Source organism: Amphiura filiformis, chromosome 7 (genome assembly GCF_039555335.1).
Source record: "Amphiura filiformis chromosome 7, Afil_fr2py, whole genome shotgun sequence".
NCBI classification, from domain to species: Eukaryota; Metazoa; Echinodermata; class Ophiuroidea; order Amphilepidida; family Amphiuridae; genus Amphiura; species Amphiura filiformis.
Window position 1 is genome coordinate 37,131,452 of NC_092634.1, and position 17,809 is coordinate 37,149,260.

The following is a 17,809-nucleotide window of genomic DNA, read 5'->3' on the forward strand; positions in this document are numbered from 1 at the left end:
TTACTGACTGCAGCAAGGGCACATACCCAATTACCAGTGCACAGCCTTCCCCAGCCAAGCTGCAGCTTACTACAGCCACACTGCTAAAGTTCCCATTGAATAAGGGATTCAACAGCCAAACTGGGGAAAGCTGAGCACTGTAGATATGGGCCCTAAAGAGAGAATGCACCCTTCCATTAGAAATGCATACCATCCACTATCTAGCCAAAGGATTAGGGGATGGTGCAATAATAATGTGTACATCCGGGGTGGTGAATAGGGGGCAAAGATATTTTGCAGGCCAAAAGAGGGGGGGGGGGCGCAAGCATTTTTTGGCAGGTCGAAAGGGGGAGGAGGCAAGCAATCTTTGGCAACCCTGCTTGTGACTTAAAACCTACATGTAGGCTTATACACCAATATGTGAGATTAAACTTCAACGGCTTTTGACAATTGGAAGGACTTTAATAATCCAGATCCATACATTTGATGTGTGTACCTAGGCTAGGGATCCATGAGCCAATGAAAAGGAGAGCAGAATCAAGAAAGCAAGAGGGTGGGGACTTTTGGCTGGTCCAAATAATTCAAAATATTCACTTACTGACAAGAAATTTGTTCTGGGCCTGAATAGCACTGGTTACATACTCAGTACTGTACCATGATGACAATCCAACTCCTAACGCTCGGTCCTAGCGCTCGGTCTCGCGCTTCCCGCTCACTATTGGCTATAATGGCAAACTGGACAAAAGAAGTGCATGGAAACAATTCACAGATCTTTGTTTAATCCCCTATTCATGCAGTGAATCATTCTATTGTAGCCTGTCCTCTTGAGTGTTTGGATAACAGGAACAGTTTTGACAGGTCTTCTGTCTACCTTTTTTGAAAACAGACAAGGATGACTGTCCTCCTAACGGATTAGCAAAATAACAGGGGTTGTTCACCCACTATGTTTTGACATGGAGTGACCCATACGTATTTTGATGGCACTGCTGTTCAAAAGCAAGTTGCCCAGTCATAATGTCATTGTCATTCCCCCTGTTACATTTAAAATTAAAACTTAAAATATTGCTTTGACATACTTTAGGTAAAACTTGTAACTCAAAAATTCTTCACACGATAGTTACGCATTCGATGCTATTGTTTTTCGGTCAATCAGCATTGACTTTGTTTACAACAGATGTCAATCCACCCAGTGGGTTTCACCTGAACTCCTTCAAATTTGTTCTAATTTGTTATCTAGGGTGATTTTGGTTCTCTTCTGCCACTATGGCCAGCCCATATTTTGCGATGTCTGTGAAAAAATTTCTCAACAAAACTTTAATCTCTGTAACCGACTAACCGTGTTACCAAATAAGCTGAAATTGCTTTGTTTGATTTGTTTGATTTGTTCGGGTTTTTGACAACCCTGGATAACCCAAGAAAGCCTCTATTGAAGCTTATTTCCATTGGGGTCCATTTGAACACCGGGAAAGCTTGGGAACAGTCAGGGGTTAACACCCTACTCTTTTTGAAACTGGCTGCGTGATACATGTACAGGTATGACTCTCTGCACACGGGACCGACGGCTTAACGTCCCCTCCGAAGGACGGAGTACTTTCATGATTCATTTACCCAATTCTAAATGAACCATGGGGAGAGCGGAAGTCTGAATTTAATCTACAGATGTTGCCAATTAATTTTAGACTTTTTTTTCCAAGTCAATATCCCAGCAAATCGCCACCGAGAATCGAACCGGGACCTCATGCACTAAAGGCAAGTACTCTAACCATTGCGCCACGCTCATTGCACCCAAAGCTAGGTAAAACTGTGATTTCCAATTGAAATGTGCCACAGTAAACCGTAATACCGAACTTTGCATACTGACTACCGTATTCATTCCAATAAGCGCCCAGGGTGCTAACAAAGTCATTTTGGGTGGGCGCTTATTTTTTACCTGGTTTACCTAATTTTTCATGAGGGGCGTTTATTAGAGACGAATTTACATATGTTATAAAAGGGTCCCCACACGTTCTAGTAGCTTTTCTGATGTTGAAAATGCATTGCAAGTTTACACAGGATGTGCAGAACTCCAGCTAAATCGTCTGTCACTTAAACATTAATGATACCCTTTAGCAAATTGAAAATACCCTGGGTGGGCGCTTATTGGGGCATGGGCGCTTATTGGAATGAATACGGTACTTTAAAAGTGGTAAGTTCAGTACGGTACTGTGGTTTACTCACTTTACTGTGTGCTTTTATAATACTTGAGAAGTCTAGCCACAACTTTGCTCACCGATAAGCTTTATTCACATTCACCATTGCATTCAAAATCTAGGACTTGGGATTCGTTGAAGTAACACTGTGTAAAGCAATGGAAGTTCAAAAGTAAACACTAAAACACAGCCAATCACAATGGGCGATTGTATCAAAAATGTTGCTAAAATTTTGTGGAAGGATAGGCAATCTTTTCTCAAAAGATTCAGTTGACTCATAACGTTCATCCAAATTTCAACATTAACAGAATAAATAACATCTGTTGCAAAAATGTTGACGCTGACCTACCCAAAAATGATAGCAACGTACTGTACTCTAGCATCGAATGCGTAAATATTGTGCGCAAATTCAAGTTCTTGTGAGTATGTGCTTCAATGGGAAATCACATTTTTGCTTATAACTTTGAGAGAAGCTCTTGTAGAAAACAAAACATATTATACTATAATTTTGTAGAAAACATACATCACACGATCAAGGGAAATAAGTCGGATGTCGCTATATTGATTTTGACATATATAAATTTGCAAAGAAACTTGCGTTAAAATTCTTTTGTTTTATATAGCTGTTTTCAGCAACTGAAAAATTGATGTACATGGTAATTATAACTTCACAAAGAAAAGTCATATCAACATGGGGTCTTCAGTTTCTGAAGTTCTAAATACATTATACTGTACATCTCTTTTAGAAACCTGGATGTAAAACTCATTTTCGACATGCGACTCATTCCCCTTGATCATGTCACATATTGGAGGTAATTTGAACATGTTCTCATTTCAGAGTCACAAGATCCACAACAAGGTCAAAGTAAATGGCAACAGATTATATCATCTCTTATTTTAAACTAACATGCTAAGTAAAGTAATGACACGATTTTGATTCTTTGTCACATTTATAAGCCTTCCATACACCAATTTCAGCTCATTTAGGTTACAGAGATATGGTCGTTGTAAAATCTGCATTCCTGCATCCACATTTTGCAGAAATCTCAAAAAATGGGCGGGCCACAGCGCGAGATCCGTAAAGTCTGATCGACATGATCGAGCTCTTTTAAAATTAAAGTTAAACTTGAAATTTCAGTTTGGAAACTAAAATACCAAATTAGATACCAAATTAGAACAAAGTTGGAGGGGGTCAGGTGAAACCCATTGGGTGAATGTGAAGCTTTCGATGAGCAAATTCGTGGCTAGACTTTTCGAGCAATGGAAAACTTGAGTTGACGCTGCCGAATACAAAACGTTCAAACCTGACTCGTAGCCTATTGTTATTATAATGTCATCCTTTCATATTATAATAAAGTAGTCTTCGTAAGATAATCCCTTCAAGAGGTGAGCTCTTACATGAAGTTTTAAAGGACTGCCGACTCTACGATTTACCGTTATATCATGGAAGAAAAATAGAGCACGAAGTGCGATTGGTTATATTGATCGGATCAAGAGGACACAGCAGGCAGTGCAATCAGCTCTGATGGACATGATCAGCTGACTCATCGCATGTAACTTTATTTTAGTTAGTTTATTTATTTATACATAATTTATTTATTTACGGTAAATTGTTTTTAATTGGGGCTTGTATGGTTTCTTTATGATTATTTTTGGTATTCAATATATTAGTTTTATTACCATTATTATTTATTCTTATTATCAATATATGCTCTGGTACTCTACAATGTTAATCTTTCTTTGTTTCATTTATTTGCTTATTCATTTTTATTTATTTATGTATACATTTCAATCTAACTGAATCTAAATCTAACTGAATTTATTAATTTATTTATTCATTTATTAAGGGCTGGGGTATGAACGTTTGGACAGTATTTATTTTGGGACAATAGAGCACATCAGACATATCGAATTGCATTCTGAATATGAAGAATGTCATTCTGATATCAAATAATTTTGATTTTTGAAATTCGCAATTTAATACACATTTTATGGCAAATCATTAAAATTGATATTTTTGATATTTAACAGTACTTGAAGTAAACTTTATAAATCTGATGATTTATACTTAAAGTGTATGTAGGTGGGATGAAAAGCCGACGATCAATTGAAAATTTTGACCTTTCAGTATTGAAGATATGGATTTTTTTCCCAAAACACCAAAAAAAAATTAGGTCTTTTGGGAAAAAATCCATATCTTCAATATGAAAGGTCAAAATTTTCAATTGACCGTCGGCTTTTCCTCCTTGCTACATACACTTTAAGAATATATCATTAGATTTAAATAATTTACTCGAGGACTGTTATATATCAAAAATTTGAAAAATATCAAATTTTTATAATTTGTCATAAAATTTGTATTATATTGTGATTTTAAAAAATGAAAATTATTTGATATCAGAAAGACATGCTTCAGTATTCATAATGCAATTCGATAGGTCTGAGGTGCTCTCATGTCCCACAAAAAATACTGTCGAAACGCAATAAACGCTCATTTTGGATCCCTTAATTTATTTATAAATACGGTATTTATTTATTTACTCCTTGAGGCTTGTTACGGTACTATATACAAGTATATATACTTGTACATGTACTTGAAACTTGAAAACTTTTGTCAGAGACGATCAATGAGTAGGGTGCCTACAGACATATAGACTGTAAGGTACTAATTTCGAGGAGCATAACAAACACCAAATTGGTGTCATAACAAACACCAAATTGGTGTTGTATGACCTGACATGCATGCATTCTTTTGTCGAGAGTTGACATGGTCTTTCAATTCATGCCGAGTGTCCTTGGCAGACTTGACTATGCTTCAGTGGTCATGAAAGGATTCAATCTACAACCTCTGCCCCACTAATCCCCAGCTATTGTCTGAAATTGCACCTCGGAAGATATATCATAACAACTCAGTCCCTCAAATGATAGTCATATAACGACCAAAAGATAAATGACTGACTATCATTGAGGACTGAGTTCCGCAGTCTACAATGATGAGTATTGATTTATGGACAAGTCAATTGGCCACAATCTATTGACACAAGATTGGTGGCGATCATGTCATCCAGGAAAAAATAATCCCACTTATAAATTATAATAACAATAGGCTACGAGTCAGGTTTGAACGTTTTGTTGCCGAATTCGGCAGGTTTGATTACGTTAAAATTTTAAGCTTACTGTACAGATCAGTTTTAAATTTGCAGCACTTACACAAGATCCAATGCAAACTTAACTGCATATACTGTTTGGTTAAGTTGCTCATTCTCTCCATACTGTCATGACTGTACATTGTACATCATTCTGCACACACGCCAATGTCCATGATTGAAGTTTTTCCTCGATCAAAATGCTGGAAATTCGCCAATGTTGACATTCATCCAGAGTACACTTATTTACATTCGTTTGCGGTACAACCCGGAAGCGATGTCCACAATTTGTTTTAAAGGTGCACAATATTACTTTGAATGATCGATCATGAACAATGTAGGGCCTGGAACAACGGGGCTGAGGCCCGGGGGGGGGGGGGTCACTCCCATTGTGCCCTGTACACCATCCGCGATAATGAAAACGCGTAAAAAGGGTCGTTTTTCGTGGGTAGGCACGATACGCGCGTACCGCGTTTAGGGTGTCAAAAACATGAAAAATTGGAAAAAAGGGTAGCAAAATTGCAATTTCTAAATACGCGGAAATGAAATTTAGGGTATGAAATTTGATGTTAGGAATGAAATCCCTGTTTAGGGTGTCGTTTTAGCCGAGGGTTAAATCCTTGTTTAGGGTGCTTTTCTAAAGTTGATTATCGCGGATGGTGTACAGGCCACAATGGGAGTGACCCCCCCGGGCGGGCTGAGGCCGGGGGCTGAGGGCTCCTAGGCCCGTAACTAGGGGGGGCTGTGGGAGGGGCGGACGCCCCTAAATCCCAAAATGCCCCAAAAAGTCCTTTTTTGACCCGAAAAGTCCCATTTGCACATTTGCAAGAGTAGTGAGCGAAACAATTGTTTTTTTAAAATCTTTTTAGTCAAAAAAGGTCCACTTTTTCAAAATCCGGCCCCTAGTTCAAAAGGTCCAAATTTTGAAAAAAGCCCACTTTTTCAAAATCAGCCCCCCCCCCCAATGTCTATGATAAATCCTGGTTATAGACCTGCGGAGGGGGGGGCGCCAACTTAACGGCGTGGCAAAATGCTTCACACCGCGCCCTACTTACCCATCAGCCTGCCAAAAACTTGCCACCTCGGCTGATCTTTGACCGGAGGATCTCCCCCCCCCCCCAACTTAATTTTTGCCCGAGATTCTTGCTCTTCAGAAAAAAACAACTGAAGGGGTCATGGCGAAAATGTGATATGCAGCTGCAGTAGAATACATAGGCATAGGACCCCCCCCGCATTCCCCAATATTTTGATAGGGACGTCTGTGGTCTAAAGCGGGGTCTAAAGGCGGCATTTCTTAAATCGACCAGTCATTTTAGTGAAAAATTGAGCAGGAATATATAATTGCACGTTGACTGAGAGATATCAAAAAAGAACCGATTGGGTTTTTTTCTTTTTAAAACTAAGGGGAAAATGGAATTCAAAATAGCCCTAACTTGTTTAAATCAGGGATATGAGGCTTTTACTTTTTAGATATACCGTGCTGCCTATTTCAACTTGACAAAATAACTTTGCAGCAATAACTCTTTCAAATCAGCAGTTAAACTATAGCGTATTTATTTTGTTTGTAATCAATCATCAATTGACATTAATAAATTATGGTATTACCCGGGGGTATTTCAAATTTATAAATTTAATTCGGGATTTAAATACCACTCCAAATGCCCCATTGTTTAAAAATACCCCGGAAAATTTTACCCGACCAGATGTTTCATGACTCAATCAAGTTTACTCAAAGACATGAAAGTGGCCCAATTTTAGCACTATTTTACACACTTGCCCATATCTTCAGTTGTAGACCACCGATTTTATTGAAATAAAGCTTACCCCGCGGTATGTAGTAGCTTTAGAAATTACCTTAAAGCAATATTATAACATTATCATACAAAATAGATTAGCAATTCTTTGACATAAAATGTTAGTTTGTACTGTCAGATATATCCCCTTTTATTTTTGAGCCGAACAACTACGGCAAAGCAAAGAAAATTGGAATTTACTACCAGCGCGTATGTCGCCAAATACGTACCACTCCTTCGGTCATGTTATGGTACGACCCTTTGTTGTGTAGATCACCGTCCTACACGCCGTATACGTACTGTGTGTTATGAACATCGTGTATCACATGCGTTCGACTAATAATTCCATCGTAATAAATAGACGCCGGTTCCGGCGCTTTATTCAAAATCTCGGATTTTGATAAAACTACAGCACCTAGAGTCTTGATTTTTGCAGGGTATATTGGTTTAATAAAGTACAATATAATCGTGTAAAAAATGAATTTTAAAAATCAGTGAGGGCGTCCTCAACAGCAAATGTTATAATATGGCTTTAAAGACCAACTTGTGTAAAATTCAATATACAATCAACATGTTTGCCTACTACTATTTTCTAAGGGGCTGTGCAATGATTATGTGTACCTTGGTGAATTTTCAAAGTGGTCTACCAAAAATAGCTTACCCCCAGCCGTGCCAAAAAACCTTTCCCCCCTTCCACCTTTTCACCGTAAGATTTTGGGCAACCTGAATTTAAAACCTTATAAATTAATTGTCTTATCATATGCGCCAGCAGGAAATGTTGCATATTTGAATGTGTTCCTAATGTTTACTTACACTTTTTTAGGGTGTATGCCTAATACAAAAAACTATCTGTGCCAAAATGATCACTTGCCCCCCCCCCCCCTTTCGACCTGCCAATCGCTTGACCTGTCAAAAATGCCCCCCTTTTGGCCTGCCAAAAAATCTTTGCTCCCTCCTTCCTATAACTCAACAACCCTGCCCGGGGGTACACCCCTTAAAATGTATATTTTTTGTTACCACCCTATAACTCACTACCCCGCCCGGGGTAACACCCCTTAAAATTTGTTTGTTATAACCTGTGCAGTGTTCCTTTAAAAAAAAAGTCGGCGATCACTTTTTATCGGATATAAAGAAGTGTACATAGGGGACAAGGCACATGAGGCAGGTCAATCGCTGAGGCTGCACATTTGAAAGGTTGGAGAAACTTTCTTATCTTATTTTATCTTTCAATTGCCTTGGCAGGGTCATTTTGTTGCATTTCGCCAACTGCACCTCTGGTACCTAGCGGATTTTAAAAGTAATTTTGCATATCCTGTGTTTGAAGCTGCAAGTTTTGAGTGAGTTCAAAAGTTTTGGAAGACATTGATTGTCATTAAATGTCTTGCATGTCATTGACATTGTATTGTTCAATCAATTGACATCGCAAACACACACAGGGACTTTCTGTGCATGTGTGTCATGTCACTCCATCCAGCATAGGAAAAGAGGAGGGTCAACGGGATTACGGAATTATATCCTTGAGATAATCCCGTAGGTAATCCTGTCGCATCTATTCATAGTCCTTTATTCTCAAGTAGTTAGACATCCACTTGAAATATCCTATGATGTTATGTGTGTGACCGCCCATGGTTGACCAATTTTCACTTCAGAATTGAAAATATTTCCCATGTTTCTATAAAGAATTTGTTAAAAAGTATGAAACGTGTGTGTTAAGGACCTGCTGCTTGGATGGGATACCACATGTGGGTAATACAAGAAAGAAATCGAGTGCTGTAAAATTTCCCCCCAAATCCAACGTTTTTTGTAAATATATAAATTTCTAAAGAAGACATTTTTAGGATTTTTTTAGAGAGGTGATGATTGTTGATCATTTCTATTTTTTTATTTTATATATTTTCCTGTCATTTCCTGCCAACCTAATAAAGATATTCTGATAATTGATAACATTCTTTATCTTAAATAATAGAGTCTGAAAGTGGCAACAAGTAGCAAAAATTATAATTTGCCATAGAACTTCAGTCATATTTTATCTGAAATCTGACAAGATGACAGGGTCTGCATGCATGCTGTGTATAGCATGATGACATGCACACACTGACCTATCCCTAAAAGCAGTTAGCTGTAACTTGTGTATCACACCCATTCCCGGGTTCAAACCCTATTGTGGTATTCTATTGTTAAGCAGCTAAATAGGGTGATTCATCATTTACTTTGAGTGTAACGGTCTCACACATATTTTGTTTGATGATAGCTTGATCAACCTCCTCTTTATTACATCTTCTCTGATAAAATATAGGCATGATAGGCTAAATGCTTACTCGAGAACTCTAGCATCGAATTTGCACACGATAGTTAATACGCATTCGATGCTAGAGCTGGGTTGCTATCGTTTTTCGGTCGGACAGCGATGTAATTTTTTGCACTGGAGCAGAGGTTATTTATGTTGAAATATATGGATGAAAGTTATTTCGATGAGTCAACTGTCATGACTGTATCTTTTTTTGAGCAAGATTTGCCTATTTTGGACAGTCTAAAATTTTGCTGAAGTGTAATTTTAGGCTAGTACTAGTAGCAACATTTTTGATGCAATCGCCTGTCGTGATCGGCTGTGTTTACTAATTCTCCCGGCTAATTCTGAACTTCCACTGCTTTACACACACGCACTGTGTATCCTTCGGTGAATGCGACTAGATTTTGAATGCAAATCCCCCCAATATTTTACCAAGGGTTAATAACTTATGATCCATACAATCTGAATCATCCTCCCCCCCCCATGTTGGCACTTGAATATTATCTTGGTCGGGCTGACGTCACAAAGGGGAAATAGCCTTGCAACAGCCCTTGCGGATCTGAAGGGGCACAGCAACTTTTTTAGGGCAAGTTGATAATTCCCATGGATTTTCACTGAAAAGGCAAGGCAGCAGGGTACATGTAGTTTGTAACTAATGGCCGGGCTAAAGTGTGGGCTAAAGAAGCTGGTTATGTAATGAGTGAGTTCCCTGAGTGAAAACTGTACATATGATATAGTAAGCCTGGCTATTGTGCAACATTTCTGAAGGGTGTCCCATTTGAGATCGAGGAGCATCTGCAACTGCTAACACTACTCAGGGTCTGTAGCTGTAATCACAGGTTACAAACCAGCTGGCAGCTCTTTTCTGAAATTTCTCAAGGTTGTTAATGTGGATGGCTTGGTATCCCAAATGGCATGGCACTACGTACATGTACAGTATTGGATATGTACAAGTGTCTCATTTAGCAATTTCTTTTGTTCTTATTTTAGTTTGTTGTTCAATTCCGGAAGTTAATTGTGCCATCATTTATTTTTGTTGATAAACCTTTTACCAATAAATGAAATACTGATGACTAATAAGCCCATTCGCAATTTCAGATCATGGTGCATCATGGGTAATATTTGCCGATAAAATTGGGAGATAAACACGATGAGGCTACTGTACATTTCCAATGCGGTGAACTGTGCGTTTGCATAAAAACATCTTGTACTGGGATTGTGCCAATTATTTTGTCTTTATTTCTTCATGATATCAATAATATATTTAATCAAATACAATGTACATGTATCATGAAGAAATAAATACAAAATAATCGGCATAATTCCAGTACAAGATGTTTTTATGCAAACGGCACAGTTCACCGCATTGGAAACGCACTGCAGCCTCCTCGTGTTTATCTCTCGTTGAAGAACTGTGTGACGATGTCTGAGCATGCGCAGTTGCAATTTTCCGAAATTGCGAAAGGGCTTATAGATTCAATAGAACTGTATTTTTATCTTATTTACAGAAAATCATTTGAAGACTAGAGCCAGTTACATACAGAGAAGATGAGTAGAGATTGAGTGACCCCTGACCTCAATTATAAGCAACTTGACATTGAAAGTGTGTAACCCAGGCCATCATACAGCCTTACATGGTGGTTCTGTATGCATAAAGGCTGATTGGTTGGGCAGCATTCAATCAGGGGCTGTGTCCAGTTTGAAGTCATCATGTATGGAGGTTTTTACGATGTTGCATTGTATCATCAGACACAGGAGCAGGCCTATTTTGATGCTACAGGTGAGTGCTATGCATGCAAGAATTGAAATAAACAATGGCTGTGGAGAGGCTGTGGAGAATGGACAGAAATATAACAAAATATAAAATTGTGCATTGATAAAACTGCCGCCTGTTATACAAAATGAAATGTTCTTAAAAAACAACAGTTGGCACCGAAATGGACTCTTGATAACAAAGTGAATTGCTAAAACATGTACACATGTAACATTCTTATTCAATGGGTGCGTCTTGTAAAGAATTCACGTTATTTGATTGGTTTTCTGGTGTATAATATCTCACAATAGTTGATAGTGATATTAGTCAGGGGCGCGCACCGCCACGCAACGGCGGCACGCTTGTTGCTCCTCAATGATTGTGCGATAATGCGTTCGCGTAATACACATGCGAGAACCAAGAACGCGATTCGGCGGCTTAGATGTTCGTGATGGTTTCGTTCATTTAAAACAACAGGGATGTCCTCACAAAAGTAACTTTATTTTTTTCTGAAAAAAGGCAGTTTTTCTCGCAAAAATTACATTAAAACTGAATAAGAATCGTAGTGGAACCGGCTGCGCCGGCATCGACTACTCAAAATATTGGCCAGCCCATCCATTATGACACGATATTGGATAGGCAAAAGACAAAATCCTATCATTTATTCTCTAAATATTATTCACCTATTGTCGCAAGTTTCAGATTGAAATTTTGAAGTGGAATTCATTGACATTTAAATTGAAGTGCTCTTGAACAATATTCATAACATCAAACTTTTTTCTTCATTCTGTCGTATTTTATTTTCAGTCTGTTAGGCCAAAAAAACCAAAGGTTCGTCGCAAAGCTTGCACGCGCGTTTGTAAAATCCCACGATTTGACAAAAAACAAATTAATATGCGGAAATTTTTTTTATTTAAAAAAAAAAAAAAAAAAAATTTAAATTTTTTTTTTTATAGTTTTTCCAGAAAAATCAGCGAAAATCAGACATAAAAATAAAAATACCATGAAAAAAGTCGGAAAAAAAAAAAACAAAAAAAAAATCACATTTCGCATTTGTTTTTAAATTTCTCGTGAGCTTTGAGACAAACCTTTTTTTTTTTTTGGCCTTACTATTCGTAAACTAACATAGTATTAATTTGGGCAAAATACAAGTGTTTCAGTGCCCAAAAAAAGTAAAAAATGTATGAATACAATATACTTTTTCTTGGACATCAAGGCACCACACAGTTATTTTTTTATTCCGTGGTATGAGCTGTCATGGCTGTGCTCCGAGCGTATACGAGCGTAAACACTCAACACTCTTAACAACAAGATGGTTGACCCATTGGTGATTGGCGCGGTGAGTAGGCGACCTTGTCACTTCCACACGATCGCCAATCACTGTAATTTACTACTACTACTACTACAATGTACAAAGTTCTTAGGGCACAATTCGCAAAGAAAGCATCGTTGCGCTTACAATAAAAAACAAATACAGAAGTAAACCAGTGATGAAAAAAGAAAACAGTTCAGAATAAATCAGTTTTGAGTCTCTGTTTGAAAAGAGTGACCGATGGCGAAAGTCTGATTTCTGTTGCATGGTAATGAGTTCCAGTGCTTAACACCAGCTACAGGGAAATGACGATCACCGGCGACACTGATGGATTTATCAGCCAGGAGACGTGTGGTGTCATTACTTGATATGAGAGTCCATTGTGGAATATAAGGAGTCAGTTTGTTGGAGATGTACTTCGGAGCAAGGTTGTTGAGAGACTTGTAGATATACAGTACAGAAGAGTTTTGAAACTGATGCGTTTATCAATACTGAGCCAGTGGAGAGATGAGACTAATGGGTGAGCTTCGACTCGACGACCAACAGCAAAGATGACACGTGCTGCGGAGTTCTGAAGTCTTTGGAAACGGCCTATGTCTTTTGCAGAGAGCTGAAGGAAGAGTGTGTTACAATAGTCGAGCCTGGAGAGTATCAGTGCTCTTACTGCATGATGGCAGGTCTCTTGATTGATGTAACACCGGATACTGTAATTAATTTACTGTAATTAATTGTTTTTGTATGGGCTAGCCTACGCACATTGCTACTCGAAGTATTCCACAAGTTACCACATTTTAGTTTACTCTTAGCAATGTATGCAGCTAGCCCATAATCAGTTTCATGTATGTACGTGCAGTGTACACGTATGTAGATTTAGAACTTCATCTCCTCCCTAGTACAATACCAACTATAGCTGCTATGCCAGCCCCAATTGTACCCCAAAAGCCCAAATTTTGCCACCATGAAGATTGCGGGCTCACTGCTTCCCCATACCGTATGTTAGTTGCATTATGTTCACAGTTGTTTGTCACCACATTGTACGTTCCAGCTCCGGTACCCTGTCTTCCTTGAGCCTGGCGTAGAATTTCACTTTTTGTCCTTGGGTCCCTGGCATTGTCCAAGTTATTATTGATCCGCACTTGCCCTCCATTTGCAACATCGCTGATCCTCCCGTGGCGATGTTTGACATTGCGCTTCTTTTTGCCGCCATCTCCAGCAAAGTGGTAAACGCCCCCCTGACCATCTGCAACCCCAACGTGATTGTACAGTCCACGGTCAAAGTCAATTATATCACCGGGCTCTGCATGTAACTCATCAGGGTCACGCCAGCTAGTCAGCACACCTGTATTGATCCATGATAAATAAATGACAAGTTTCAATTTTAAAAAGAAATTTAAATGTAATTAATTTTGTTTTTCAACCAGGATTTCAACAGGGGGGTACTCAGTACAAATGACCATACGGGGATGTACCAACACGGGTCACATTTTTTTGGCCATTTGGTTATCAATGACCCCTAGACCAATTTTGGTTTAGATGGGTAATTTACAATGTATATCAAAATTGTCTCGGGAAATGTGGTACATGTATGTAAGAACTTTGGCAATTTACATTGAATTTGACCGAAAATTGATCATAGAGCTCATGGTTCCAAATTTCTTGGAACATTGGTATAAACAGAATGATTCCACTTTCAACTTCTCAGCAGCACATCCCTGCACATTCCAAATTTGCTCGTACCTCCTCCTCAGGTAAGGATGTAAGTTTTCAAGCTTTTGCCTGAATTCTGGCTTTTTTTGTTGTCCAAATTTATGCAATTTCTTTTATTTTCAGCCTGTTTTAGGGTAATTCTTGTCATTGTCATGCTGACAGGCTTTTTGTCCAAAGTGGACTTTCATCCCTGCTCAGGGCTCTCAAATTTGTTCTTCCTTCGACATGAACCGTATGTGCTTGTTTTTGCATATTTTCTCATTCTAGATATTTATGTGTCAACAGTCTTTTTAGAGAAAAAGTATCCAAATGGTTACATTGCAGTACATTGCATCAAAGCTCCATTGGGCGCCCCATTCCTTTTTTAAAGGAATTTTTATTAGAGACTCTCCCCATTTGGCTTCATACATGTACACCACTCCCAGGAATCCAAAACTGTTTGGGCATATGCTTGGATCTCATCTCTACAATGTAGGCAAAATACACAGGCGTAGATAACACTAAGTGCATTTTTATGCATTATTTTCTGAAAACTTCAATTATTAATAAACATTGACCCACCTTGGTGTCTGATTTCCCTACTAGCCATTTTACATGTACATGTGCACCAAATGTAGACTCAGACCAGGTCACTGCAATAAAGAAAGAATTATACAGATTGAAAAAAAATACAATTATGATTATAGGCCCATACAATTTAACATTTTTAGCAATCATTTCTATCTGAAATAAAATTTAATGATCCTACAATGTATTTCTGAACTTGCTTCGTGTACATGTATGCAAATAAGTTATTATGTTTTATTATATTTTGTTTTTGTAAAATGATTCAAAATTTACGAATTTTAACAAATTATATACATGTATGTAGAAATATGAACATTATATTCTTAAAACCAAATGAGAGATAGTAGTCACACATATCTACGGATACGTTCATTTAAAATAAATATGAGTAAAAAAATGCATGATTTAAAATATATGTTTACATAAATCATAAAATCACAGCAAATGTTTAGTATCAATGCCACAAATATTTGAACAAAACTGTTCTACTTACAATTCCAATTACAGTGCACAGAATATTCCAAGCGTTTCAAGACAGATGTGTGTGTGTAATCAGTCACTGTATGCACGAATCTCACTAAAACATTGCTGTATACTCACTTTAAGATTGCTTTGTACTGCTGTGCAGTAAAATAATGGATGACAAGCAGTGGGAAATCCCCAATTGTGAAATACATTGTTTTGTATGGGTCAATAATATTTTTTAATTTAAATGAGCAGCTGGGGAAAATCCACATTTTATTTTTAATACAGAATTCATTTGTTTACTATGACAATCAGTTTGAAAAGGCTGCCTTTTAAAAGTCATGATGATTTCTCTCTGCATTTCTTTTCTTTTTTCAGTACCAGATGAATTGTCCAAAGGAAAATACTTTTTAGCATCCTAAGTTGTGTGTTTGTCACTCTGACAGTCTGTGTGTGTCCATCAGTCTGTCAACAATTATGCAAGGCTTTTGATTAAAATTTGGTCTCATGAGCAGTTGAAATCCTATTGTAACCAAATTATGTTTTGAAGAATCTAAGTGTTTGAAAATATTGGATCCAAAACATAATAAAGATTAAAAGACATGCTTTATGCCAAGTATTTATTGGTCTCGCTACATGAGTTTTAAAATATTGGGACTCGACTACATCTTGAGTCCAATATTTTAAACTAAATATTCTCGATTTCAATAAATATGGACTCAATCCATCCAATTTTATATCAAACTTGGGTACATGTAGCTGCACTATGGGAACCTTTATGTATTGGTGGTGTTCAAGGTTATCTACAAAGGTCATAGGTCATTTGAGGTCAACTTGTAAAATAGGCTGAAAATGATCTGTAAAGTTGAAATTGAACTTATTTGACCATAGGCCAAGTAAGTTTTTTTCATATTTGCTCACAGATTGGGTCAAAAAGTTACATTTTTAGCTCCCTGCATGTATAAGGCCAAGTAAAAAATAAAACATGTTTCACGTCCGGGTTTTCGAAAAAAAGGAGGAGGAGGGGGCTTTTTATTTTCTATTTTTTATCGCAAAATTGGTGTAAATACCCATAGCTGTTTTAGCGCATACAATAATGCCTGGAAAAAGAAGGAGGCCCTTTTTTATATTGTTCTAAGAGTTACACCCCCCCCCCCAATGATCACAAAACCTTCCTAAAATGTTTCTTGTATCTTAACAAGGCTATAGAAAGCATTCCAACTTCCTAGACATATTTTTTGAAAAGTTATAACTGAATTTCAAAAAATAAAAATATATTTGAAGAAACCGCAAAAAAGGAAGCGGGAGGGGGCGTGAAACATGTTAATTTTTTTATTTTGCCTAAAATGTAGCATGGAACTGAAATGCAGTTCCTGTCTATTGACATCTGCTCAAGAAGTAGTACAGTAAAATTACCAAACCTCCAAAAAATAAATCTTAATGTTGCCTTTCTGCCTTAACAGAATTTTGCATAAGGCAGCCAATGGCATTAAATATCCTAGTTGAACAAGTGCAAAGTGTTTATTGAGTGGGCCTGTGAATTCCCTTATTTCTGCAATAGAGCTGTAATACTTATTTTTATTCTTGAACATTGGCCCTTATCCAATATGTGGTGATCAGGAGTTCAACACACATTATTGTATACAACCAGTGTCCCAGAAATAATTTGTTCCCAAAATAATTAAGACCTTGAGCATAAAAGAAGTATTTTGTTTGTTTGCCTTTGAATTGCATCATTTGACTTTGAGTTTTAAAACAGGGTACACTGTATTTGTATGCAAATTCCCAACTTTTTACCCAGGCACTAATATATACCTGCAGGTAGAATATGCTAATAGTTTAAGGGCTGGGGTATGAGCGTTTGGACAGTATTTATTTTGGGACATTAGAGCACATCAGACATATCGAATTGCATTCTGAATACGAAGAATGTCATTCTGATATCAAATAATTTTGATTTTTGAAATTCCCAATTTAATACACATTTTATGGCAAATCATTAAAAATTGATATTTTTGATATTTAACTGTACTTGAAGTAAACTTTATACATCTGATGATTTATACTTAAAGTGTATGTAGGTGGGATGAAAAGCCGACGATCAATTGAACATTTTGACCTTTCGTATTGAAGATATGGATTTTTTTTCCAAAAACACCAAAAAAATTACGTCTTTTTGGGAAAAAATCCATATCTTCAATATGAAAGGTCAAAATTTTCAATTGACCGTCGGCTTTTTCCTCCCTGCTACATACACTTTAAGAATATATCATTAGATTTATATAATTTACTTCGAGAACTGTTATATATCAAAATTTGAAAAATATCAAATTTTTATAATTTGTCATAAAATTTGTATTATATTGTGATTTTCAAAAATGAAAATTATTTGATATCAGAAAGACATGCTTCAGATTCAGAATGCAATTCGATAGGTCTGAGGTGCTCTCATGTCCCATAAAAAAATACTGTCGAAACGCAATAAACGCTCATTTTAGATCCCTTAAGGAAAGATCAATTTTATGCTTTTTTATCACAGCAGCTGAAAGGAGTATCCCATCATGCATTGCAGTATACATGTATCTGCTAAATCTAAGTAAAAGAGTCC

At 37.2% G+C, this 17,809-nt stretch overlaps 1 protein-coding gene and 1 long non-coding RNA gene across 3 annotated transcripts in view; one reads left to right on the plus strand and one right to left on the minus strand.

Annotated features, from left to right (window-relative positions):
* Positions 1 to 8,257: 8,257 nt before the first annotated feature.
* The window catches only part of LOC140157109 (guanine nucleotide exchange protein smcr8a-like), a 73,110-nt gene continuing 63,558 nt past the window's right edge, over positions 8,258 to 17,809 (plus strand). The window contains exons 1-2 of one of the 2 annotated variants that reach the window (XM_072180183.1): positions 8,258 to 8,301; positions 10,906 to 11,177. In XM_072180183.1, the coding sequence (XP_072036284.1) occupies positions 11,108 to 11,177 (70 nt within the window). In that variant the 5' untranslated portion in view covers positions 8,258 to 8,301; positions 10,906 to 11,107. Of the gene's footprint in view, positions 8,445 to 10,905; positions 11,178 to 17,809 lie in introns of both variants that reach the window. The other variant, XM_072180184.1, reaches the window with a different exon arrangement.
* LOC140157101 (uncharacterized) lies at positions 12,163 to 15,362 on the minus strand. Its single transcript, XR_011859636.1, has 3 exons — positions 15,230 to 15,362; positions 14,731 to 14,801; positions 12,163 to 13,801 (listed from the first exon to the last, which is right to left on the minus strand). It is a non-coding gene; the product is annotated as an uncharacterized lncRNA (long non-coding RNA).